Source organism: Babylonia areolata, chromosome 9 (assembly GCF_041734735.1).
Source record: "Babylonia areolata isolate BAREFJ2019XMU chromosome 9, ASM4173473v1, whole genome shotgun sequence".
Lineage (NCBI taxonomy): Eukaryota > Metazoa > Mollusca > Gastropoda > Neogastropoda > Buccinidae > Babylonia > Babylonia areolata.
In genome coordinates, this window is record NC_134884.1 from 20,310,405 (window position 1) to 20,335,663 (window position 25,259).

At 40.5% G+C, this 25,259-nt stretch overlaps 1 protein-coding gene across 1 annotated transcript in view; it reads left to right on the forward strand.

Annotated features, from left to right (window-relative positions):
• The window catches only part of LOC143286118 (uncharacterized), a 25,294-nt gene extending 225 nt beyond the window's left edge, over positions 1–25,069 (forward strand). Inside the window, exons 1-13 of the mRNA XM_076593710.1 lie at positions 1–367; positions 1,927–2,095; positions 6,353–6,508; positions 7,989–8,127; positions 8,336–8,438; positions 9,207–9,302; positions 11,819–11,912; positions 13,863–13,940; positions 15,772–15,863; positions 17,050–17,149; positions 18,351–18,419; positions 20,506–20,600; positions 22,015–25,069. The exon at positions 1–367 is cut by the window's left edge and continues 225 nt beyond it. Of these exons, the coding sequence (XP_076449825.1) occupies positions 225–367; positions 1,927–2,095; positions 6,353–6,508; positions 7,989–8,127; positions 8,336–8,438; positions 9,207–9,302; positions 11,819–11,912; positions 13,863–13,940; positions 15,772–15,863; positions 17,050–17,149; positions 18,351–18,419; positions 20,506–20,600; positions 22,015–22,141 (1,461 nt within the window). The 5' untranslated portion in view covers positions 1–224 and the 3' untranslated portion in view covers positions 22,142–25,069. The remainder of the gene's footprint in view (positions 368–1,926; positions 2,096–6,352; positions 6,509–7,988; positions 8,128–8,335; positions 8,439–9,206; positions 9,303–11,818; positions 11,913–13,862; positions 13,941–15,771; positions 15,864–17,049; positions 17,150–18,350; positions 18,420–20,505; positions 20,601–22,014) is intronic.
• The last annotated feature ends 190 nt before the right edge of the window (positions 25,070–25,259 follow it).

Consider the following 25,259-nt stretch of genomic DNA (forward strand, 5'->3'; position numbering starts at 1 on the left):
TCTTGTGTTTGCCGATAGCTTCGTTCGTCGCTAAGGACGTAGCGCATTTAAAATAGTTTAATATATTTGTGTGTGAATTTAAAAAAATCATTATCATTGACAGTATTTAAGGACTCGTCGAAAAACAGGTATATCCACTTGATTTTTTGTTTTTTTAAATTGTTGTGACTCTCAGCGAAGTCTCGAACAAAGTTTTCGGGTTGCACTTGAGTGCGGAACTGAAAATGGCGGACCTTGGAGGAACGTTTGAAGATGTTATTACCACCATTGGGGAGAAGATTGCTGATGATTCACTGAGAACAGAGGTTGAGACGTTCGTCAAGAATATAAATGTGAAGCGGGACACAGGAAATAAACAAGCGGAAGGGTAAAGTTATTCCGTTTCTTGTCTTTTTCTCTCTCGCTCATGTTGTTTAGGCTACTTTGTTTCTAGTTTCATTTTCCATTTCACAACATGGGAAACACTTTGTCGTTTAACCACCTCCGTTAACCCCATCTCACTTCTCACCCCTTCTCCCCTCTCACTGTGTCAGAATGTGACGTGTGAGTGAGATAGATAGATGGGTTCAGTTTCTCAAGGAGGCGTCACTGCGTTCGCTACTCCACATTTGCTTGGCAGATGCCTTACTTGCAGCATAACCCAACGCGTGTTAGTCAGCCCTTGAGCGCATGCATATACCTATCTATCAGTGTGATTTCTTCTACAGAATTTCGCCAGAGAACAACACTTTTGTTGTCATTGGTTCTTTTTCAGTGCGTCAAGTGCATGCTGCTCCGAATGACTAGACGCTCGCTTTGATTTTCCAAACTTGGGAGAAAGGGCGAGAGCGGGATTCGAACCCACACTCCCACATATTTACAGTGGCTGATGAGCGTCTTAACCATTTTGTCACCTACCATAAAATTGATAGAGAGAGAAAGAGAGAGAGAGAGTGTGTTAACATTGTTTAAAGTAGTTGTAGTAGTTGGTGGTGGAGGTGGTGGTGGTGGTGGGGGGGGGGGGGGGTTATATGTGTGCAGATTCTAACTTAGATGAATGAAAATTAGCTTTATATTAATTGTAAACTCCTTGTGTTCTTTCCACATGATTTTTGCTTCAAATAAAATGTTCACTATCCTTAGCCTTATTGACATTATGACGTATATGATAAGTGTCCAAATTGAAGATGTGGTTACTTTATTTTTAATATGCAGTTAACATTGTAATATACAACATTAAGTTGAAATCAGTATATTATTTAAGGTTGATATTTTGTCAACTTTCTAAGGTAATACAGTCAGTAAGGACAGATAAACTTCACACTCATGTATGTGTGTGTGTGTGTGTGTGTGTGCGTGTGTGTGTGTTACTGGGAGTTATACATGAATTCATCATTTTTCATGTGCAGTTTGTCATATATTGTTTTTTGTTGTCACAACACATGCTTTTTCATGAGAGATAACAGTTTGAAAGAAGAATAAGTCATTCTCTTTGTTTATTCAAAATGGAAATTAATGTGTTATCTTGCTGGTCAGGAAGAAAAAAACAAGCTTCCTTACTCTGTCAGACCCTAGAAACAGGAGATTCCTTGAGCGTCCTGTTTCACTTTCCAGTAATTGTCACTTGTTGTGGGAGGCAAGACTGCACTGGCTGTTAGGGCTGCAGCCTTTGGGGGGTGGGGGTGGGGGAGTAGTGAGCCTTTTGGGATCATTCTAGTGCTGACTGTCTTAAAGCCCACTTGGTCAAGAAAGTGGGTATGTAACTTGGACAGGACACTCTCTGCTATAATCAAATTCACAGTTCTGTCTAGTTGGGACAGCAGTTGGTTCTGCTGCTGTTGTGATGGTCATCAGACACAACTGTCATACCTGACAGGTGGTGAGAATTACTTGAAGAGACTGTGCAGAAGCTGAGTGATTTGATTTCTGTCTCACCAATGTTGGCAGCTGGTTGGAGTGGGCCCAGCATACCAAGCACCTGAAGATTGTCAGTTTCCCAGTACCAGCTGGAATTCTGCCCAAAGAGTGCCCCTCGGGTGAATTGCTGGACATCAAAGTGTTCTCTCGCGGGCCAGATGACGCCATCTATGACAAACATCAACTCATCAGACAAAGGGTAGGTAGCCTGGTTGGCCTAGTGATGACGATAAGGATGATATCACATGGATACTTATACAACCTGTGCCCTTGGTCAGAGATCAAACTCGAACCACTTGACAAATACGGAACCATTTGTACAACAGCCTGCCTACCTGGGTAGAGCCGACTGAGAGCTGCCTTTGGGTGCTCTCCAGTGTCATTCAGCCAGGTTTCAATCATGCACACACACTCACACAGACATGTATGTAACCTTTGTGTGTGTGTGTGTGTGTGTGTGTGTGTGTGTGTGTGTGTTTTATTTTATTTTTTATTTTTTAAATTTACCACCATGTAGACAGCCATACTCCGTTTTAGGGGTATGCATGCTGGATATATTCTTGTTTCCATAACCCACTGAGCACTGACATGGATGACAGGATCTTTAATATGTGTATTTGAGATTCTGCTTCCATATACACATGAAGGGTGTTCAAGCACTAGCAGGTCTGCACATAATTATGTTGACTTAGGAGACTGGAAAAGTATCCACCTTTTAACCGCCAGATGCACCGAAACCAAGGATAACCTCAGGAAACGCAGGCAAGAATCCAACATTCTGACCATTCAACCACAGCAACACGGTGGGTAAGGCTTCGTGCAGACACATGTTCCAATGTCCAGGGTTTGATAACTACTTGAGATGGCCAGGTTGGAAGAGATTTTGTGGAATTAACACCTGTGCAGACTCCAGTCCCCTTCTAGTCTTTTGGCTGAGACTTTAAATCAAGGTACCATGCGTGAACACAGGCATTAAAGAATTCGCATACATGTGTAATCCCATTCCACCTTTTGGAGAAGAGTAGGCCATTGCATGACAGTGGGGTAAATTTCACAAAAACAAAACATATGCACTCATTTCATGCTTATGCATCATCCCCAAAGATGGACTGTGGCTAATTATGTGTTGGGATTAACTATGCAAAAGATCTCAGTGTTGGTGAGTCTCAGAATTCTAGCCAAGGAGCAAAGAGAGAGAGATAAGACAAAGGGCAATTTGTGAGGAACAGAGAGAGAGGCAGAGTTAGAGATAAGACAAAGGGTGGTGTTTAAGGAACAGAGAGAGAAACAGACTGGGATAAGAAAAAGGGTAATTCACAAAAAACAGAGAGAGAGAGAGAAAAGTAATTTGTCCAAAGTGTATGGTACATGTTTGTTCTATCATCAGTGTAATTGTGACTCGGTACACCCGTTCTTATTGCTATAACTGATGCTGTTTCTGCTGCTGCTGCTGACAGTTGAGTCATGGTCCAATGATTAGAGCGCTCAACCAGGAAATGAGAGGTTCAGAATTGATTACTGTAAAAAGGCAAAAATCTTTCTTTCATTGGACCTTAACTGGTGGCTTAAGAGGTGTTGGTATGGCTGTTGGTCTTCTGAAGGATAAGTCTTTCCTCAGTTGCTATTTTCTATTCAGTCTAAGTACTAGTGACATCTTTGTGTATAACTTTCCAACCATTAAATAAAGGAGCCACTCTTTTTCAGGGCATGTTGCAAGCTGGGTACATTTGTTTTGCCATTACCCAGTGAATGGGGGTGGTATATGGATGTCCCTGTCATCAACTGGCCTTTTTTTCTTTTCTTTTTTCTCCCAGTTTTTCCTGGTTGGCTACTAGAGCTCTTCTATCCTTAATTTGTTCTCACATGTTGCCCACTTGTATCTTCTCTTCTTCTGCGTTCATGGGCTGCCACTTCCTCATTCACTTGTATGCACATGAGTGGGCTTTTATATGTAGGACCGTTTTTACTCCGCCATGTAGACAACCATGCTCCGTTTTCGGGGGTGCCAACTTGTATAAAAGAGGTTAATGCTTTGGTAGATTTTGTTATCATGGCAACCTGGCAGATCAGAACAAATCTGAACTGTCAGCCCACCGGGCACTGTCAAGGTTTCACACCGACGGGCATGAGACGGGCGCAATAGCTGAGTGGTTTAAGCGTTAGACTTTCAATCTCAAGGTCCCGGGTTCGAATCATGGTAACGGCACCTGGTGGGTAAAGGGTGGAGATTTTTCCGATCTCCCAGTTCAACATATGTGCAGACCTGCTAGTGCCTGAACCCCCTTCGTGTGTATGTGCATGCAGAAGATCAAATACGCACGTTAAAAGATCCTGTAACCTATGTCCGTGTTCGGTGGGTTATGGAGACAGAGTCATCGGCAAGTCGATGTTGGTCATGTAATGGACGGAAGAAGAAAAGAAGACCAGTTGGCCCCCTGCCTTCAGTCCTGTTCATTGACCACTGGGCTGTGGTGCTGGCTTCATCGAGCTGTGATATGATAACTGTTAACTTGGTGTTCAGCATGCTTTCTTCTTCACCCTCAGCTATGTGAGGAGTCAATGGGAGTGCTACTGTTCACCAGATTCCTTCAGGTCCGTTGGTTGTGTGTCAAAGCCTGGATCTCCATTGTGACTAAGAATGGGGAGAAAAACCAAAAAGAAAACACAAAAAACCTACTGAAACAAAGGACCAGTGTCTAATCTGTCAGAGAAAATGTTTGCTCGCATGTTTTAGATGTGTAGACATGTATGAAGAAGGGTAAAAAAGAAAAAAAAAAAGAAAAAAAAAGCGGCGTATAGCATTGTGGCAATGCACTTTTTTTTTTCTTTTTTTTTTTTTTTAGTGGGGAGCAATCTGACATTTTTTTTTTCTTTTTACCAGGCAAAAATCTGTTGCTGCTATTAATAATTATGAAAAAAAAGTATATAGTAGTATACCATACAAGCCAACATGGCATGACAGAATCCCCCATCAGTGTTTAAGTTTGGTTGAGTATTATGTGTGTGTCATTTGACTGGTTCAAAATTAATGGGTCAGGAAAAATATCCCTTTCTGCCTCCTCCATTGGCAGCCCTTCATGCTCCCTCACCCACCACACAATGTACTTTATTCATTACACTCTGGCTTTTGTATACACAGGTGTGGAATGATTTAAAGGTGTGTGTGTGTGTGTGTTTATGTGTGTGTGTGTGTGTGTGTGTGTGTGCGTGTGTGTTTTGTTGCAGCTGTTGTTGTTGTGTCGTTGACTGCTGCAAAGGAAATGTTTCCTGTTCAAGCATACATGCATGTATGTGTGCACTTGCACTTTTCTGGATCAGGGAAAATTACCTTGAAACAGTCAACACACATACACACATACACACACACACACACACACCACACGCACACGCACACGCACACACACAGAGACTGATACAAGCACCCATTCCTAAAATTCCCACCTGCACACACTAACATAATTAAGCCCATCACACGATATGTAGTGTGAAGTCTGTTCTGAATTGCAAAAGATTGTTCAGACAGATGTCAGGAAACAAAATGTGATAAAATGGAGTGGACAATAAGTGTTCTGGGGAAATCCGTCTTTGTGGTTGACCATTGTGTGAGCCTGCATGTTTCCTGTACCGTAAAAGACAGCAATGGCTATTCTCCGAGTTGGGCAGTAGATTTCGTGTTGGGATTTGCCACTTCTTGATTGCATTTGTGTGTCTAAGTGACAATATGTCGTATGTGTGTGTGTGTGTGTGTGTGTGTGAGTGAGTGAGTGAATGTGAGTGTGTCTCTTCAATTTGTTTGTGTGTCAAAGTGACAATATGTTATGTGTGTGTGTGTGAGTGTGAGTGTGTCTCCTGAATTGAGTTCACAGTACCCCAGTGTCGACGAGCACGCAGAGAGTCTTCATGTGCATACTTTGTTGTGTAAACATCATAGCTGGTTTGAGGTTTTGAGGTTATTTGTTTGCAGTGTTTGTCTTCTCAGCTACTCAGCATCGAACTGCAAAAGAACAAGAGTAACTTCTTTTTCCCGCACCCCCCACATCCCTACCCCCACCCCACCCCCGGACTTTGTAACTGCAGTCATGATTATTTTGCAGGAGGTTGAGAGAAACCTACAGAAGGCTTTTTGTTCTGACTGACTTGCTGAAAAATCAGTAAGTCAAGTGTTCCAGCTGGCTGCCACATCGTTGGGTCATTTCGAATTTGCATGCATCAGTGACTGATGACAAACTCCAAACCTAAACCCTGCCCCATTATTGTTTCTTCTTATGCCCATTAAGATTTCAACCATTGACAATAATGAATGTTAACAATGAGGTGTTATGTAACCCAGAGGCATTTGCGGTTCTTTTCAGGCAGATTTGAGATCATACAACTTGTGCACAGTGGTAGTTTATCAAAACTTTTCATTTACTCCACGCGCTGTAACTTAAAGTTTTTGTTGTTGTTTTTCTTACAGGTTGCTCGAGGTAACTGCTTCCTGCACATTGACAAGGGAGAGCAGAGAGGCTCTCGACTAGCACTGTATGGACTGAAGAAATTCACAGGGGGCCTTGGAGACGATGATGACAGGGACAGGGGGGACAATCACACATGGCAGCGCTACTTTACAAAGGTTGGTTGGCATCTTGAGTTCAGTGTTTGTGGCTTATTTGTGAGGTTTTACAATTACAGTGTGTGTTGTGTGTGTGTGTGTGTGTGTGTGTGTGGTGATGTTGTGTAGTGTGGTGTGTGCATGTGTAAATGTGCATTGTCTTTCTTTTCTTTTTTGTTCGTGGGCTGCAACTCCCACGTTCACTTGTGTACACAACAGGGCTTTTACTTGTGCAACCGTTTTTATCCCCCCCATGTAGGCAGCCATACTCGGGGGTGGGGTGGGGGATGTGTATCATGTGCTTGTGATGTCTGTTATTGTGTAGTGTTCACAAGTGTGTGTGTGTGTGTTTTGTGTGTATGTGTCAGTGTATGCATTTGCATGAGTGGACATATGTGTGTCACTGTGTCGTGTGTGTGTATTCATTTCTACATGCATGTGCATGAACTTGTATTCCTTACATACCAGTTTATTGTTAAAAAACAAAACAAACACAAACACACACACATAATGACTGGTGTACATGCTGTCTTAACTTGGCTTTATTTTATTTTATTTTTTTATTGAACAGCTTGTAAACTGCCAAGCATCAGTTTGGATTACAGCTGTTGTCTTAACTTATATGTGACAATGTGCTGTTTTTAGTTAGACTCATTTAAACTCTGGGTGTGTGTTTTTGTGTGTTGTCTTCAGTTTAACGTCTTTCCACTTGAAGTGATATCTTTGTGTGTGTGTGTGTGTGTGTGTGTGTGTGTGTGTGTGTGTGTGTGTGTGCATGTGCACTCTAGCTGAAAGACTGTCACAGGATAGAAGATGCGTTTGCTATGGAAAAGTAGCTGATACATACAGATTTTCTGATTTGATTATTTACATGCTGTAGTAAAATATGAAGCTGAAAAATGTGCAGGGTGATAGACAAACAGGTAAAAGGAAGGTAGCTGAATAGATTCTTGAAAAAAAAGATGCTGTCAGACTGAAAACATTGACTCTATCTATCTGTCTATCTATATATGTAACTTATCATATTTCATTCAGTTATATAAATAAAAACAAAGGCATTAAGATACTTTCTTTCTCCAGTATACACAATACTCCCCCAGTGTTCTTTCAGTATGCCCCAGACTTTCCATGCATTGTTTTCCATGTTCCCAGAACATAACGACAGGCTGGTCTTTTACAGCGTTGAGTTACACTGCCATAACTCCTATAGAACCTGTGTATTGGCAAGAAGAATGAACGATGCACGTTAAACTTTTCTTACTTAGAACTGTAGACCGAGAATGATTTTTTCATTAAAGAATGTAAAAATTCTGCAAACAACACGAAGACTCTTGATGGAAATATCGATGCCTGGAACTGTTTATTTAGTTCGATGTTTGATTTGCTGAGCAATGGGAAATGGGCTCACATCATGTGTGTGTGCCTACTACAGTGCTTGGGTTCCGTGTCATCACAGGCACAAGGCATACATATACATGTATGACACTGTTTCTGTCGTCAGCCCTTGGAGTCCGCTTCGCGCATCGTGGCAACAGCGAAAGCTAACGGAGAAGCGGCGCATCTGAGCTGTTTAGAGTTGTGTGGCCGGTTGCTCATTTGTGCTGGGTCCAAAAATGTCCACATGCTGTTCAGATCTAGAGGTGAGCAGAAAACCTCTTCCTTTTGTGAGTCAGTGTGTGTGTGTGTGTGTGTGTGTGTGTGTGTGTGTGTGTGTGTGAAACATTTGCTCTTGTTTATTTGTTTGTATACATCTGGTTATATATTTATATATGTGTGTGTGTTGAGAAGAGGAAATGTTATATAAGCTTGTAATTGGGAAATCTGTCAGCTGGTGTGTCATCATTTCAGAGGATGTGAAACGTTACCATGGTGACAGATTCCGAATCGCTGGTGAGATTTGTGAAGTCATCATGGATATCCTTGAGGCAATGGATCCATCCGACAAGGAAAGGTTAGCTGATCTGTCCAATATGTTGTCTCACTTCATTTCACTGTTTCTTTGTTTCTCTCTGTTCTTGGTCATTTATTTCCATGTTGTTTTCTGCCAAATTTTCTCTTGTGTGTGAAAATATTGTCTTTTTAGTCAGGTCTCAGCTTGGGCTCCATTGCCCATTTTTACTCTCTGTCGTTCTCTGCTTCTTTTTTTTCTGCTTTCATGAACTGCAATTCCCCTGTTCACTTGTTATGTACTAATTGGCTTTTAACTGCTTGGCCATTTTAAAATCCCACCATACTCCGTTTCAGGGGTATGCATGCCAGGTATGATCTTGTCTCTATAGCCCACCAACACTGACATAGATTACAAGATCTTTTGATGTGCATATTTGACATACATAAGACATACATAAGACGTATTTGGAAAAAGAAAAGAAGAAGAAAAAAAAGAGTAACAGACAGGAGATACAGTGTACGATGTATACCTGCCAGAAGTGTGAGAGAATTTATCCCAAGCGTAAACAGGTCGGATTCATTGTGTGTGTGTGTGTGTGTGTGTGTGTGTGTGTACAAAGAAAAATATGAGCAAGTTGACTCAGAGAGGTACACCTTGTCTGTCGAGTTCAATCAGAAAACATTCATTATGATTTTCAGGAATAATATTAGATTTGTCATAAACAGTCATTTGTTTGTACTCATGAATAACTGTAGATAAGCAACAACGATGATGATGATGATGATGATATAATAAAAATTAAAAACAAAAAAAAATTCTGCCCAACAGGTTGCTGAGGTTTCTGGCGTTGACTGGTTACACGGCCATCTTTGAGATCCTGTCCCCTGACCATCAGCATGTGGAGGACCTCAGTCACCTCCCGGGGTGGGTTGCTTCTTCATGGTTCTCCGTGGTTCTGCTTGGTTCTCGGTGGTTCTACTTGGTTCTGCATGGTTCTGCTTGATTCTGCATGGTTCTACTTGGTTCTGCATGGTTCTACTCGGTTCTGCATGGTTCTACTTTGTTCTGCACGGTTCTACTTGGTTCTGCACGGTTCTACTTGGTTCTGCACGGTTCTGCATGGTTCTACTTGGTTCTTCATTTGTTCTGCTTGGTTCTACATGGTTCTCCATACAGGCGGAAGGTGGCAGAATGGTTAAGTTGCTCATGTACCAATACAGTTTCCATGAGGGTCTGGTTCAAATCCCTTTCTTGCTCTTTCTCCCAAAGTTTGACTGGAAAATCAAACTGAGCGTTTAGCCATGCGGATGAGACGATAAACCAAGGTCCCGCGTGCAGCTGGCACTTGCCACATTGAAAAAGCCCTCTGGCAAAATTATATAGAAGACAGCTACACAAATATGGGCACATGCACTCAAGGCATGACAGGCGTGTTGGGTTATGCTGCTGGTCAGGCATCTGCGTAGGAGATGTGATGTGGAGTGATGGCCTGGAGGTAACGCGTCCGCCTAGGAAGCGAGAGAGAATCTGAGCGCACTGGTTCAAATCAAGGCTCAGCCGCCGATATTTTCTCCCCCTCCACTAGACCTTGAGTGGTGGTCTGGATGCTAGTCATTCGGATGAGACAATAAACCGATGTCCCGTGTGAAGCATGCACTTAGCGCACGTAAAAGAACCCACGGCAACAAAAGGGTTGTTCCTGACAAAATTCTGTAGAAAAATCAACTTCCATAGGAAAAACAAATAAAACTGCACGCAGGAAAAAATACAAAAAAATGGGTGGCGCTGTAGTATAGCGACGCGCTCTCCCTGGGGAGAGCAGCCCAAATTTCACACAGAGAAATCTGTTGTGATAAAAAGAAATACAAATACAAATGTAGCATATATGGATTTGTCTGAATGCAGAGATGCCTCCTGGAAAATCTGAAACAGAAAACTCTCCCTATCCTCCCAGCTGGAGTGGTGGCCTATTGGTAACACGTCCGCTTAGGAAGTGAGAGACACTGAGTGTATGGAATCAAATCCCATACTTGCCAGAATTCTCTCCTCCTCCACTGTACCTTGACTGGTGGTCTGGATGCTAGTCATTCAGATATGATAACGAAGGTCCAGCGTGCAGCATGCACTCAGCACAGATAAAAGACCCCACAGGAACAAGAGAGTTTTTTCCTGGCAAAATTTCATAGTAGAATCCACTCTGATGTACATGTGTATATGTGTATGCATACTGGATCCTGACTGAATTACACAGGAAATGAATGATGAGCTGACGGGCGCAATAGCCGAATGGTTAAAGCGTTGGACTTTCAATCTGAGGGTCCTGGGTTCGAATCTTGGTGACGGCGCCTGGTGGGTAAAGGGTGGAGATTTTTCGGATCTCCGAGGTCAACATATGTGCAGACCTGCTAGTGCCTGAACCCCCTTCATGTGTATACGCAAGCAAAAGATCAAGTACGCACGTTAAAGATCCTGTAATCCATGTCAGCGTTGTGGGTTATGGAAACAAGTACATACCCAGCATGCACACCTCCAAAAGCGGAGTATGGCTGCCTACATGGCGGGGTAAAAACGGTCATACACGTAAAAGCCCACTCGTGTATATACGAGTGAACATGAGAGTTGCAGCCCACGAACAAAGAAGAAAAAGAAGAAGAATGATGAGCACCTAAATGTAGCTGTCAGTTGGCTCTACCCAGGTTTACAGCCTGTTTTGCAAGTGTCTGTGTTTGTAAAGCACTTAGAGTTTGGTTTCTGGCCGAGAATAGACACTATGATAAGTATCCATATCAGTCAATCCTGTTTTTGTTGGTCATAATGCCAGTGGTGTTTCCCTGCTCCAGTCTACAGCTGACAGCACAAAGACAAGAGTTTCTGTATTGTTCAGAGTACATGAGTTGGATAGTTTGTCTTTTTTCTTGTCAAGTTAACAGCGAAAAGATTGCTTAGCCGTATGAAGAGCACAGGAACAGGAGTCATGATGGCTGCCGGAAAAAGAGGGCGCTAGCCAGCGGGACAAAGGGGAGGTTACCTACTTCCGGGAGGTTATCAGCCATAGTTTCGTTTTCTCCGCATAGGCGGATAGTAGTTTGCACAGGACAGGAATGTCAGACCCCTGCCGGAGTCTGCACTAGTTGGGTCACGGTAAGTATGTTATTTAAACGTAATTTTAGATAGAAAATTTCCCTTTAACATAATATAGGAATGACATTTGCTCAAAGTAATCATTTTACCCACATGCTCAGCTCTTTCAGTTCAAGCTTTGTATCATGTCTTAGATGTTCGTTTTGTTAATTCAGTAAAAAAAATGATCATTTCTGTATCACATGACTGATATTGACCGTACTTCTCTTTATTCTATTTTATTTTGTTGTTTCATTTTGTTGTTTCATTTTGGTAATTGGTGGTCAGGCTGATATACGCTCATGTTGTATTGGTCGTAGCAATCAACTGCAGTTCATCACATGGACTGCTCCAGATCTTGACCCTGCCTCTGACCGTGAACTTTGCACTGTGCCACCCCATATAGGTATTGAGGTCAGTGAGAGGTCATTTCATTGCTTTTTATATAATATTTTGTCTGTTCCTTTTCCTTCTTCCTTCATTGAATTAGTTCCTTTTGAAGCCTTTGTTCCGAATGTTGTTATGCTGTGTGCACTCTTTTTTTTTTTCGGAAAGCTTCTTTTTTTTGGAATGATTTTTAGCAAATGGATGTTCAGCATTTAATAGCGCAGCATGAACAATATTGTCGTACACCAAGACACAACAGCAAAATGTTGCACAGTATTGCACAGCAAAGCACAGCGGAACACAGCTTGCTGTGAAACAGGTTCTGGAACTTGTAAACTGAACACTTTTCTGTTTCAACACCACACCACGCCACACAACACCACACCACACCGTGGCACGGCACAGCACCGCAAGCACGCACGCATGCATGCACCCATGCATGCATGCACGCACGCACGCACGCACACACACAAACACACACATGGACGCTAGTCATTTGGATGAGACGATAAACCGAGGTCCCGTGTGCAGCATGCACTTAGCGCACGTAAAAGAACCCACAGCAACAAAAGGGTTGTTCCTGGCAAAATTCTGTAGAAAAATCCACTTCGATAGGAAAAGCAAATAAAACTGCACACAGGAAAAAATACAAAAAAATGGTTGGCGCTGTATTATGGCGACGCGTTCTCCCTGGGGAGAGCAGCCCGAATTTCACACAGAGAAATCTGTTGTGATAAAAAGAAATACAAATACAAATACACACACATTTTTCATTGTGATGTCCAAAACAATGCATATTGTTATATCAAAGCCCTTTTTTTTGTATCTGACTAAATTCTCTATTTTATGTAAATAAACAACAATAATAAGAAGCAAACCCACCAATAAGATACTCTCACTCTCCCCCGTCACACACAGAGCTTTTCTTTGATGTATGATAATCATGCAGCATCCTTCGAGATGGTATGAGACGGATGCATGTTTTGCTTTTAAAGACAGCTAGGTATGGAGCACACTCATTAACATCTCATAACAAACACTATTTCAAAATATAAATCTTTCTTCCCCCTGCTGTCTTTGTGTTTGTTCATGTGCACATTGGTGTGTGCGTGTGCATGTGTGTGTGTCAGGGTGTGTGTGTGTGTGTGTGTGTGTGTATCAGTGTGTGTGTGTGCACGTGCGCACGCGTGCGAGAGCTGCATGTGTTTGAGGAGGGCAAGATGAGATAGATGTGTGTGTCTTTACACCGTTTCAAACATAGTATTTCTAGTCAGTTTGTATCTTTGATGATATTTTCATACTCCTGTACCTTATTCCTGCCACATGGATTGTTTGCTTGGATCCACAGTGTAAGTGCATATATAAATGCAGATTATACAAATGCATATTATATATGATCATCAGTCGTGTCCAACTATGACCATCAGAACAGCAGAGGAGGCAACTGCTGTTCCAACATTTGGGCTAGAATTTGATTATAGTGGAGAGTGTCTTGCCCAAGTACATCCCCACTCTCTCGGCCATGAGGGTTTTAGGACAGTCGGCGTTGGGATGGTTCCAAAGGCCAACTAGCCCACAAGGCTGCAGCACTAAGAGCCAGTGCAGTTTTGCCTCCTAGTTTGAGAGTCGTAGTCCTTCACAAAAGACTAAGCTGTAAATGGTTTCCCATTGACTGGAGAAACCATTGATAATACAACTCTCGCTTTGCTGTTGGCCCAAATGTAAACTTATGTCAGTCTATGATATAAGCCGAGTGTTTATTGTTTCAGTTATCATTATTATCGTCAGAAGTCTGTTGTGTCCGATAATGACTTCTAATGCTTCTATTTCTTTCCTGGTGTGGACTCTCATATGGCTATAAAGTCCCCTGGTCTGGATCTGCACGGGCATCCACAGTGAGGGCATGGAAACTGTCTGGGCTCTTTAGGAATTATTATAATTATTATGATTTTTATTGTTATTATTTCTACATTTCAGATTGCCCGAGCACTGGGACTGTCCACAGTGGACTACTCCATCTTGCCAGTCTCTGATGTCGAGTCACGCATGGCACAGGTTGGAGTTTTCATAATCATGTTTTAGGAAAGGACAGTTTGTATTTGATTGGTGGTGTCTTTAGTTGTGTTTAGTTGTGCAATGAAATCCAAAGAACAGATTAAGAGAGAGAGAGAAAGAGAGAGAGAGAGAGATGTAGGCTCTAATGTCCCATTTTCCATAAGGAAGAAAAGGAATTGTGAAAACTCAGTCTTGATTTTACTTTTAGCCTTAAAAACTGATTTTGCACTGGGGTGAGGGGTAGAGGTTTGGGTATAAGTTAGAAAAAAAGGAATTGTGAAAACTCAGTCATGATTTTACTTTTAGCCTTAAAAACTGATTTTGCACTGGGGAGAGGGGTAGAGGTCTGGATATAAGTTAGAAAAAAAATCCCTTAATAAATGCTGGTGTGCACCATTTTGTTCCCCCTCCTAGTTTTTCCTCTTGATGTCATACAGTTGTCTAAGCTTTGCGGATGTGTAGTGAGGCAAAAGTTCATCAAATTATGATTGCCAGTGATAAGACATCTTGAAAAGACTTCAACCTCTTTTCTGTTTGGAGACACTTTTGCTTTAAAAACAAATACAAACCCCTTAAAATTCTAAACAGTTCCATTTCCAGTTTTGATAAGATAAACAATACCAAAATGAAGATAAACAACACAAAAATGATTTCTTTTGGGGGGGGAGGAGGGAGTGGGGGGGATTGTTGTTGTGTTTTGTGGGTTTTTTTTGTTTTTTTTGGTTTTTACATATAGTTGTTTAAGTGACATGACCTACAATTGATAAATGAGTGTGATTTTGATGCTGTGATTATATTTTGATGCATGAAGAAATATTGCATTTTGCCAGCTGTATTTCTGTGTCATAACTATTGAGTTGTTAATCTATAAAAGAAAAAAAAATCCCACTTTTGGGGGGGTGGGTGGGGGGAATGAGAATATGTTTTTATATGACATGTCCAGTGTCTAGGTTCTTGCCACAAATAAATCATCTTCCCATGTGGGATGCCGAAGGTCTTTCAGTATAGAGAGCATCTCTGCATTCTGTGCTGGAAACTTTCTCTTTTCTATTGCTCTGTTTATCTATGCTTTTTTTTTTTTCTTCCTTCACTGTTGTCTCCTTTTCTGCCTTCCCAGTCCTTTCCTCTTTCTTTTTTCAAGCAAGCCTTGACAGTTGTTTTTTTTTCTCTTATGTATACGCGTGAATGGCAAGTGTGAAAGCGTTTCAGTTTGTTTTTGCCCAAGATTTAGAGCTATGTAAATACCTTTATTATTAATAAAATCATTACTGTTATCATTATTATTAGTAGTAGTATGATTATTATTATTGTTATCTAAATGTTAGTGTGTTTGTTACATATTCATATTGTATTCACCAAGGATACCTTTTAGTATTAAGATGATTGATACTATCAACATTATGATGATTATGATAATTTTTTTATAATGATTATGATTGTTATTGATATGTTAGTGTTTTTGATTGCATGTCAGATTCTCCAATCATACCTTATTATACTTGATATTATTAGTATTATTATTGTTTTGGTGATGATGATGATAATGATAATGGATGTGTTGTGTGTTGGTTACATATTATATTCACCACGAATACCTTCTTGATATTAGTATTATGATGATATATAATGTCAGTATCATGATGATGATTATGATGATGATTGTCATTATGATGATGATTATTATTTATATGTTAGTTTGTTGTTTTTTTTATTACATGTCAGATTCTCCAATTATACGTTATTATCAATTTAGTAGTAGTAGTAGTATTTTTGTTTTATTGATGATGATGATGGTGATGACTGATATGTTAGTGTGTTGACTACATGTTAGATTCGCCAAGGATACCAGTACGAAGGAGAGGTATTGTACTTTCTGGATGATGGAGGCTCTGTGATTGGATTGCTGAAGAAGAAAACAATCTGGTGAGAAACACATGTGTGCACAAGCACACAAATGCACACACACACACACACACACACACACACACACACACACACACACACACACACACAGTCTAATATCATCATCTTAGATGAACAGACAATATATAAATAAATGAACGAATAAATGAACACACACGCACACACACAACAAAAACACTGGCTTTGACCTTAAAACTTCCTTTAGTATGAATACACAAGGCCCATTAATTACAAATGCACCGTCATTATCACCTCCAACACTTGAATTGTGGGTCAGAGAGAGGGGGTGGAAACTGGATCCGCAAGTGACAGAAAGACACACACTAATGAAAACAACCCACACAAGAGCAGTTAAAAAACACAGAATTTGTGACTCGTAGAAGTTCACAAAGAACTGTCCATGAATAGAAAACAGACTTCTTCTTCTTCTTCTGCGTTCGTGGGCTGCAACTCCCACGTCCACTCGTATGCACACGAGTGGGCTTTTACGTGTATGACCGTTTTTACCCCGCCATGTAGGCAGCCATACTCCGTTTTCGGGGGTGTGCATGCTGGGTATGTTCTTGTTTCCATAACCCACCGAACGCTGACATGGATTACGGGATCTTGAATGTGCGTATTTGATCTTCTGCTTGCATATACACACGAAGGGGATTCAGGCACTAGCAGGTCTGCACATATGTTGACCTGGGAGATCGTAAAAATCTCCACCCTTCACCCACCAGGCGCCGTCACTGTGATTTGAACCCTCAGATTGACAGTCCAACGCTTTAACCACTCGGCTATTGCACCCGTCATAGAAAACAGACAGACAACGAATCATGTATAGATGTCTCTCCTCCCTCTCTCTCTCTCTCTCTCTCTCACTCTATATTTATATATATCTCCCTCTTTTGATTGATTATTGCATACCTTTTTTTGGTCAAGGAAGGTACTTGCAGCAGCTGAAAAAAAAAAGAATAAGAAAAAGAAAAAGGTGCTCCATGGACTCAAATGAGGTCTCCTCCCCCCAAAAATATGGTGAAAATCTTTTCTTTCATCCCCAAAGCCTTTGTTAAAGGTTAAAAGTCCTGTAGCCTTTCATGTCCATCAGGGCAGAGAATTCCTATCCACTGTGTGCATCACAGGTTTCCACGCAGTGATCTGCCTTCACATTTGTGGCTGATGAAGCATGTCTCTGTCACAGGTACATCATATGTCGAGCGATTCGGGAAAAGGTGCGTGGTGCAGTTGCAGGCAAAGTGAAAAATGGCAGCACATTTTCTATGGGAGCGTCCATCCAAAAGGTAGGCTGGAATTTAAAAATTATTAGAATGTTAGAATATTTTCGTGTGTTTATGGATACGTCTGCCCTGAAGGTTGTAAATTGTATCCAGTGTTTTTGTTGTTGGTTTTTTGACTCACTTGTGTAAACAAATTGAGTCTATGTTTTAACCCGGTGTTCGGTTGTGTGTGTGTGTGTGTCCGTGTGTCTGTGTGTCCGTGGTAAACTTTAACACTGACATTTTCTCTGCAAATACTTTGTCAGTTGACACCAAATTTGGCATAAAAATAGGAAAAGTTCAGTTCTATCCAGTCATCTTGTTTAAAACAATATTGCACCTCTGGGATGGGCACAAAAAAATTATATGCAAACTGCATTTACTGTTATGTTTATATTTTTTGTATTCTCTAAACTTGGCACTTTGACCTCTTATTCTGACACAACAACAAGAGGAGTCATTATTATAATTTTTTGTTCAAACAGGAACTTGTTTTGCTAAGCATGGAATTTTTATTTATTTTGCAAACGTTTTGGTGCAGATAGTAAAAAAGGGAAATTACTCTGTAATTAATGCTAGGGGACTTAATTTATCAGAAGTGAGTCTTGAAGGCCTTGTTTTTGTTTGTTTGGAAATCAGCCAACTAGCTTGTTTACATTTGGACTGATACTTGTAGGTCAAAAGCATGCAAGCATTTCATTTTAAACTGATCAGTTTTTCACACAAACATCATGCCCTGAGAACTGTTTTTGTGGGTGCATATTTTTATTGTAAAAGAAATAAAATGTATCGAGCTGCGTGGCATCACACAGTGCTGAAAAGAATATATTCTGTTTTACCCCACTCAGTAATACAGGAATACACAGGCAGAGACTCAGCATATATTTACAATAACTTGTTTCATATATTGAAACTGAAATACAAAATTGGATGAACAAAGAATAATTTGTGCGCTGGTTTTAAACAGGGTTCAGTTTGAATGGATGAATTGGATACTAATCTCCCATTTTTTTCCTGTTTGTTTTTTTCATTTTCTATTTTCCCTTTTTCATCTTTTTTCACCCTGATATGTACATGTGTGCATTTCTCATTTCCTGGATAACACATATATGGCCTGCACTCTCAAAAACAGATCTGTTCACAAGAACTGAACAGGATTGCCTGTTCAGTCATGAACACACAATTGAAGGGATGGCAGATGTACATGTCCTGTGTCTGTTGACAGATGGAGAGGCGGCTGAGAGAAATACAGAGCTGGTTGGGACTGGAGGACGATACTGTGGAAGCATGGAAGGTAAAAAAAAACCCACACATTTAAAAAAAAAAAAGAATTTACATGAAAATGCATTCACATATGAATGTACACGAAGGACAACAGAATTCACAACAGAATTACTATCCTGAATGTATTAAACATAGATAGTATTACATACACATATACAAATACAGATACATAATCATTTATGTACATAAATACATACCCACAAAATAAATAAATACGTAGATACATACATATAACATGCAACACAGACTTCTTATAATACATACGACAGGCGCAATAGTGGTTAAAGCATTATAATTTCAATCTGAGGGTCCTGTGTTCGGATCTCAGTAACAGGGCTGGGTGGGTAAAGGGTGGAGATTTTTCCAATCTCCCAGGTCAACATATGCGCAGACCTGCTTGTGCCTGAACCCCCTTCCTGTGTACACGCAGTCAGAAGATCAAATATGCACATTATAGATCCTGTGATCCATGTCAGCGCTTGGTGGGTTATGGAAATAAGAACATACCCAGCATGCACACCCCCGAAAATGGAGTATGGCTGCGTACATGGCAGGGTAAAAACTGTCATACACGTAAAGCCCACTCGTGTACATACGAGTGAATGTGGGAGTTGCATCCCACGAACGAAGAAGAAGAATACATACATACATAATCATTTGCGTACATAAATACATACACACACAAAAAAATACGTGCATAGAACACAGACTTTTAAAGCGTGGGGGCTAATTTTCTGTTTGATAAAAAAAAGAGCAGCTGAGTTCACAGGTATAAAATACTGAATGTCTCTGGTTTACGGGTGGGAAAGAAAAAAAAGGAAAAAGAATCAGACCTGTGTTGTGCAGCCCGGATACACAGTCAGCATCGTTTCCTTTTTCGGTCAGGAGACGCCCATTCTTCTGACAGAGAAATCACCCTTTCCTGTGTTTGTTCGGGTCAGAAAAGGGCCACACATTTTCTGTACAAAATGGGGTCTTTTTTGACAAACAAAGCAAGGCAAAGGGTCTTGACAGTGCCTGTTTCTTTTTGAAGAAAGACTTTCGAAAATGAGTCCTTGTGTTTGTCCATGAGGATGTCCCAAAGTTCTGAGCATGCAAGTCCCTTGACAAGAGCATTGTGAGCTCACTTCACACAGGTTCCTGAGTCTTTTTTGTTTTACCCATGATGCGAGACTAGGGTTAGGGGAAAGAGGATCTGTCATGAAAGAACTTACATGCATGTCACTTGATTCAATATTGATTTGAATGACTTGAAAGACAGTGACCAGGGCTGGATTGCATTAGCAATCCTTGCAGTGCTAAGTTTGTGTAGTGTTAAGAATGTTTCTAAGTCTGTGGAATTAGTATGCAGTGAGGAAAATTAATAACATTAAGCAAACTTAGCACTGCTAAGATCACTATGTTTGAAGAAAGGTGAGTGGATAGGCGGACGCAGCTCAAGTTGGCAAAGGAGAGAAGAGATATGGTGATTATAAATTTGTTTATGAAGGAAGTGGGAAATGCACGAATGCTTATTTACATTCAGTCCTCAGGGCAAAGAGATAAAATAGATGAATGGCAGAAAAATGATTAAAGATCACAGAAAAAGAGAAACTCGCATGAGTGCAGTGAGACAACGAGACCTGGGAAAGACAGGTAGAAGATAGGGAGATAACTCTGTCACTTCTGGTATAGTTTTCTTTCTTTTTCTTTATTTCATTTAGCATTGTTCCATCACTATGATTTGAGTGGATTTTATTTTTTAAATTTTTTTTTATAGTAGTATGATAGTTGTGTTTAACTTTGACCATCAAAACAGCAGAGGAAGCAACTGCTGTCCTGACTATTTGGGCTAGAATTTGATGACAGTGGAGTGTGTCTTGCCCATGTTACATCTCCACTCTCTCGGCCAATAGAGTTTTAGGACAGTTGGTTTCATGATGGTTCCCAAAGGCCAGCTGGTCCTCAAGGCTGCAGCACTAAGAGCCAGTGCAATCTTGCCTCCAAGCTTGAGAGTCATAGTCCTTAACAAAAGACTTAAACTGTGAATCTATTCCCATCGCAGTGGAGAGAACATTGGTCATACATTTCCACATGTTTTTCCATCCTTTTCCCAGGTACTGGCAGTTGGTTTCCTGAAGTGGTCCATAGCAGGAACAGACACGGGGTTGGTGCGACCAGACGTGGTGGGGGACAAGTTTCCAGTTTTATGGTGAGGTTTGACAATTAGCTCATCTTTATGGTTGAAGGGAGAGAACCATCAAAACCTTGACAGGTGATGGTGGTTGCAAAACAGGTGGTTGTGTTTGAATTGTGTATTCCATTGATATTATCCCACTTAGTTAGCTGTTGAAAGTTATAGTTAATTTTTGTTATCTTCCCATCGTTTTTGAAAGGTGAAAGGTCTATAGCTTTGTAAGGCTACTGGGGCAGTGGATTGACATTCAGTGTTCTCACAGGAAGGGAGTGCCCAATCCATGTGTGTGTGTATTTGTGTATGCAAGTTGTTTCACATAAAATTTGTTATTTCTGAAAGTGTTGATACTTATGAAAACGCATTAAAGAATTTTTTTTTAAAAGACTGTGCAGTAAAGAAAATACTGTCATGAATACTTTTTTTGTTTTTTTGTTTCAGGAATTCAGTGCAATGTACTTTTATGCTTTGATCCTCAATACTTTGGGAGATATAGTAAATGAACAAAGATCACATGCATGATGTTGAAAAATAAGTTTTTCTGGAAATGTTGTCGGCATTCTATGTTGCAAAATGTGTTAGCAGTGAAAGGGTTAATATGTGTTGCATCTTTCTTATGCTGCATATTCTGAAGGCCTGATCATTGAATATGTTTGCGTGTTCTGTATTCAGTTCATTTAATAGATGTTCATCAATTAGGATTACAGTTATTTGGAAATGAGTTCATTTGTACATCCATATTAACAGAATTGCTGACACACTGATAAACGGAAAGAGCCTGTAGTTGTGGTAGAGTCCTGTGGAATCCAGTGTGTTACACTCTGTAAAAAAAGAGTAAATAAATAAATACATATAACAAAGGATACTTAAAAACAGGATAACTAAATGAACATTTATCCTAAAACATATTTAAAGAGTGAACAAATGAATATAGAAAAATTATAATTTTTTAGAGAGGTCTTTTGAAAGTGATTTGTATTGCATTTCTTTCAGGGTCCAACCATCTGGAATACCCGTTCATTTAACATCACTTTCCACTTCTACAGCCTCTTTCGATTTAAATCTTCGTTGTAGACCCATCTGACAAAGCATTACTGATATCTTTGCCCATCACAGTTTGAAATAGCGTCTTACCCATGCAGCCTGTGTGTGTGCGTGTGTGTGTGTGCGTGCGCGCGTGTGTGTGTGTGAGCATGTCAGCGACTGAGTTGGATGGGTTGTGCCATGTTGTGTGTCTGAAGTTTGTGTATACAAGTTTGATTTATTTGATTATTTCATCTTTTAAAGTTAATGGTTTTTTCTTTGCTTTTTTTTTTTTTTTTTTTTTTTACATGTAAAACACTTGTAGCTCTATTTCAGGAAAATCCCTGAATAAGTGTTCATTATCATCATTATTATTATTGTGATTGTGTTGTGCCACTGTGCGGTGCAGGAAGCAGTTCCTAGCAGAGACAGGGAGCAGTGACAAGCTCACTCAGCACTACCATGAGCCTGCTGCTGCCAAAGACGGCTGTGCTGCCTCGTCTGCTGATGATGAAGAGGATGGAGCAACATCTTGACCACGTGTGTAGTCAGGGCATGTTCAGGGACCTGCTTTCCTAAATGTATTCTTCGTCTTCTTCATAGGCAGCCAACTTCATGGTCCTTTGAAGAACCTGCTACGCTGGGACTGGGAGAAGAGGGGTTTTAATGGTCAAGAGGGGTTGCAGTTTTTTGTTTGGGATTTTGTGTGTGTGTGTGGGGGGGGGGGGACCATTTTTATTCTGACTGATAAGACAGCCACAATTCTGTCTTTGAGGAGGATGCATGCTATGTGACTACATGTCCATTCTTTTGGCCTGTGGCAAGCCAAACTGGCCTTCTCTTCCAAAGGTTGGTGATGGGATTTAATGTGTGCAAAAGATGTTACAGGCACGTTTGTACATGGAATCTTGGTTTATAGTTTTATTCAGAAAACTTTAAGGGAATCGGTTTTAGAACCAATATGATCTCTGAGTAAAAAAACTCATCTGAACCGAACAGTACAGCGAAGATTTCAACCCCTAGTCCCAGGATCACGAGTCTGGTGCTCTACCAGTTGAGCTATTCTGACCCCAAAAACATGTTTCATCCCTACCACTTTCATTGGCCAGAATGGTACAAGAACAATGTGGAGAAAGCAACTGTGAAAAGAATTTTTAAAATCTTTTAACAACATTAAACAGCTTTCATTTTACTTAACTCATTCTACTCCAGGTAGGAGTTATCTCGTACCATATTTACTTTTCCTAAGGGCCTGGTATGTGTATTCTCATACCAATTCCCTATTCTGATTTCGTTTATTCTTGCTAGATACATTTGGTGTTCTAACCTTAGCCGTTTACAGATTCCAGAAGCATGAAACTAAAGCTTTGAGTTGTGTACCTTGTGAACGGAGAGAGTTAACCACTCTTTACTATTTATTACTCATTTCATCTCCAGGCCTTATTGTTTGTTAATTTCCAGTTGAAAAACCACCGAGGCAACCATGTGTTTGTTCTGTATTGTCCACGTGTTCTGTGTGGCTAGTTCAGGATTAAAGAGGCTATGCCAGTCTTGAATAAAAAGCTTATTTGTCTTTGCACATTTCTCCTGTCTTTGCTGCTGTGTGCACATGTCAGATGATCGGTATAAGGACAGGCCCGGCACTTCCTTTTCTGGGGAACTGTCTGGGTTTGTTCCAATATACCTTTTGTTTACCTGTGTGCCAGCTGAATCGGTGGCGTAAGCAGCACTGACTTGAAGTTGTGTACCTTGTGAGTGGAGAGAGTTACCACTCTTTACTATTTGTTAATCATTTCATCTCCTGGCCTCATTGTTTGTTAATTTCCAGTTTAAAGCTTTGTTTGACCAATTAAATGAACAAGTCTCCATCAATTTTTGCTGTTTTAGTGAACAACCTTACTTTTTTCTGCAGTGGTCTCATGTAGTGCTGGCCCAGGGGTATTGTAGCAGGCATGTAGCAGTGGGGTAGAACGAGTTATAACTGTCCATAATAATCTTTTATGGTGAACAGTTTCCATTACTTAGAATATTACCAGCTAACCATCTTGACTGCCACTGATGAGTGGGGTCGTCGGTGAAAGAGTGTTATTGAGGTTTTGCCTTCTGGTCGTTGATCTCTTCCTCAGCCAGTGAAGTCATCTACTTTCTGTTTCCTCCTCGCTTTGATGTGTGTGCATGGCTTCATTTATTTATTTATTAATATGTAGAATCATTGATCCCAAAGTACATTTTGATTCCAAAGCAGTTGATGTATTCCTACCCAAAGAAGACAGTGCACTTCCAGTCATGCATTTTGAGCTAGGTGATCAAATAGAGATCCGTCCAGAACTGTTGGACTTGACATCATGAGGTACTTTTTTGTTTGTAAAGAGCTGTATCTTTAAATTCACTTTGTCAGCATTCCATGAATAAACGAATGAACTGTGCTTGATGACAAGAACTGGTGATAATGATTGTGCAAACACAAACTGATGTTGCGATTCTGCCTTCTACTCTGCAGGACCTACATTTGTTTCTGACCTTATCAGTGATTACACTCCCTCAAGAAATCTCCACTCTTCCTCTCAGCCTGACTGTTACCTTTTGAAACTTCCTCATGTCAGTACAAGAACCTATGATGAACGTTCTTTCTTCTTTGCTGCTCCTCATATCTGGAACAACCTTCTTCATCTTATCCGTGCATCTGCATCTGATTCAATCTCTGCTTTTTACTCATCACTAAAAAAAATCTTTCTAAAACCTGTCTATAAGCACTCTCAGCTTCCTTTTTCTCCAACACCATCCATGTCAACTCACTTTGGATACATGAAGAGTGGGAGGGAGAGAGGGGGTGGGAGGGGTTTTGAGAAAGAGTGGTCATGAATGATTTATGCAATTTGTAATATTTTCTTAGTCTCATCATCATCATTTATTATCATCATCATCATCAAAGAAAAAGATGAAATGTTGAAACACTGGCTTGTTGGCAAGACTGATGAGCATTCTTTTCACTCACTTTGCCCTTCCGCCTGGGCAGGTGGACCACTGAGGGATCACACTTGTTCTTTGTGCAGACACTGTGCAATTCTCATCAATAACAATATTTGGAAAATAATGTTTTTCCAGAAACCACATTTAATATATAATGATACAATGAAAGCCAATACCCAGTTTAAAATTTATATTCCTTCTCTGGTTTATTGGCATGTTGAGACTTGTTTGTGTCATGTGATACCAATGTTGTTGCTTTTTTGTAGTAAATGAAAGGAAGGAAATGGTTTGAATGAGAATGTAAAATATTGACTTGAAATTGTGATAATTGTCAACAACAAAAAAGTTCTGTGTGCCTGTGAGTGTGTATGTCTTTCTCTGTGATGTAATACAAATGAGAACTTATGTTTCAAGCCAATTCAGGTAACTTTAACACCAGGCTGATGCTCACGCATATTTTTCTGTAAAAGAATAAATCAGCAATTTTAACACTGTTTTTCTTCTCCTTCGTTTGTGGTCTGCAACTCCCAAGTTCACTCGCATGTACACGAGTGGGCTTTTACGTGTGTGACCGTTTTTACCCTGCCATGTAGACAGCCATACTCTGCTTTCGGGGGTATAGTTGTAAACAAAAGTCGTTTATGGGAATAGTACCTTTGCATTTTTTAGGCATAATTTTTCACA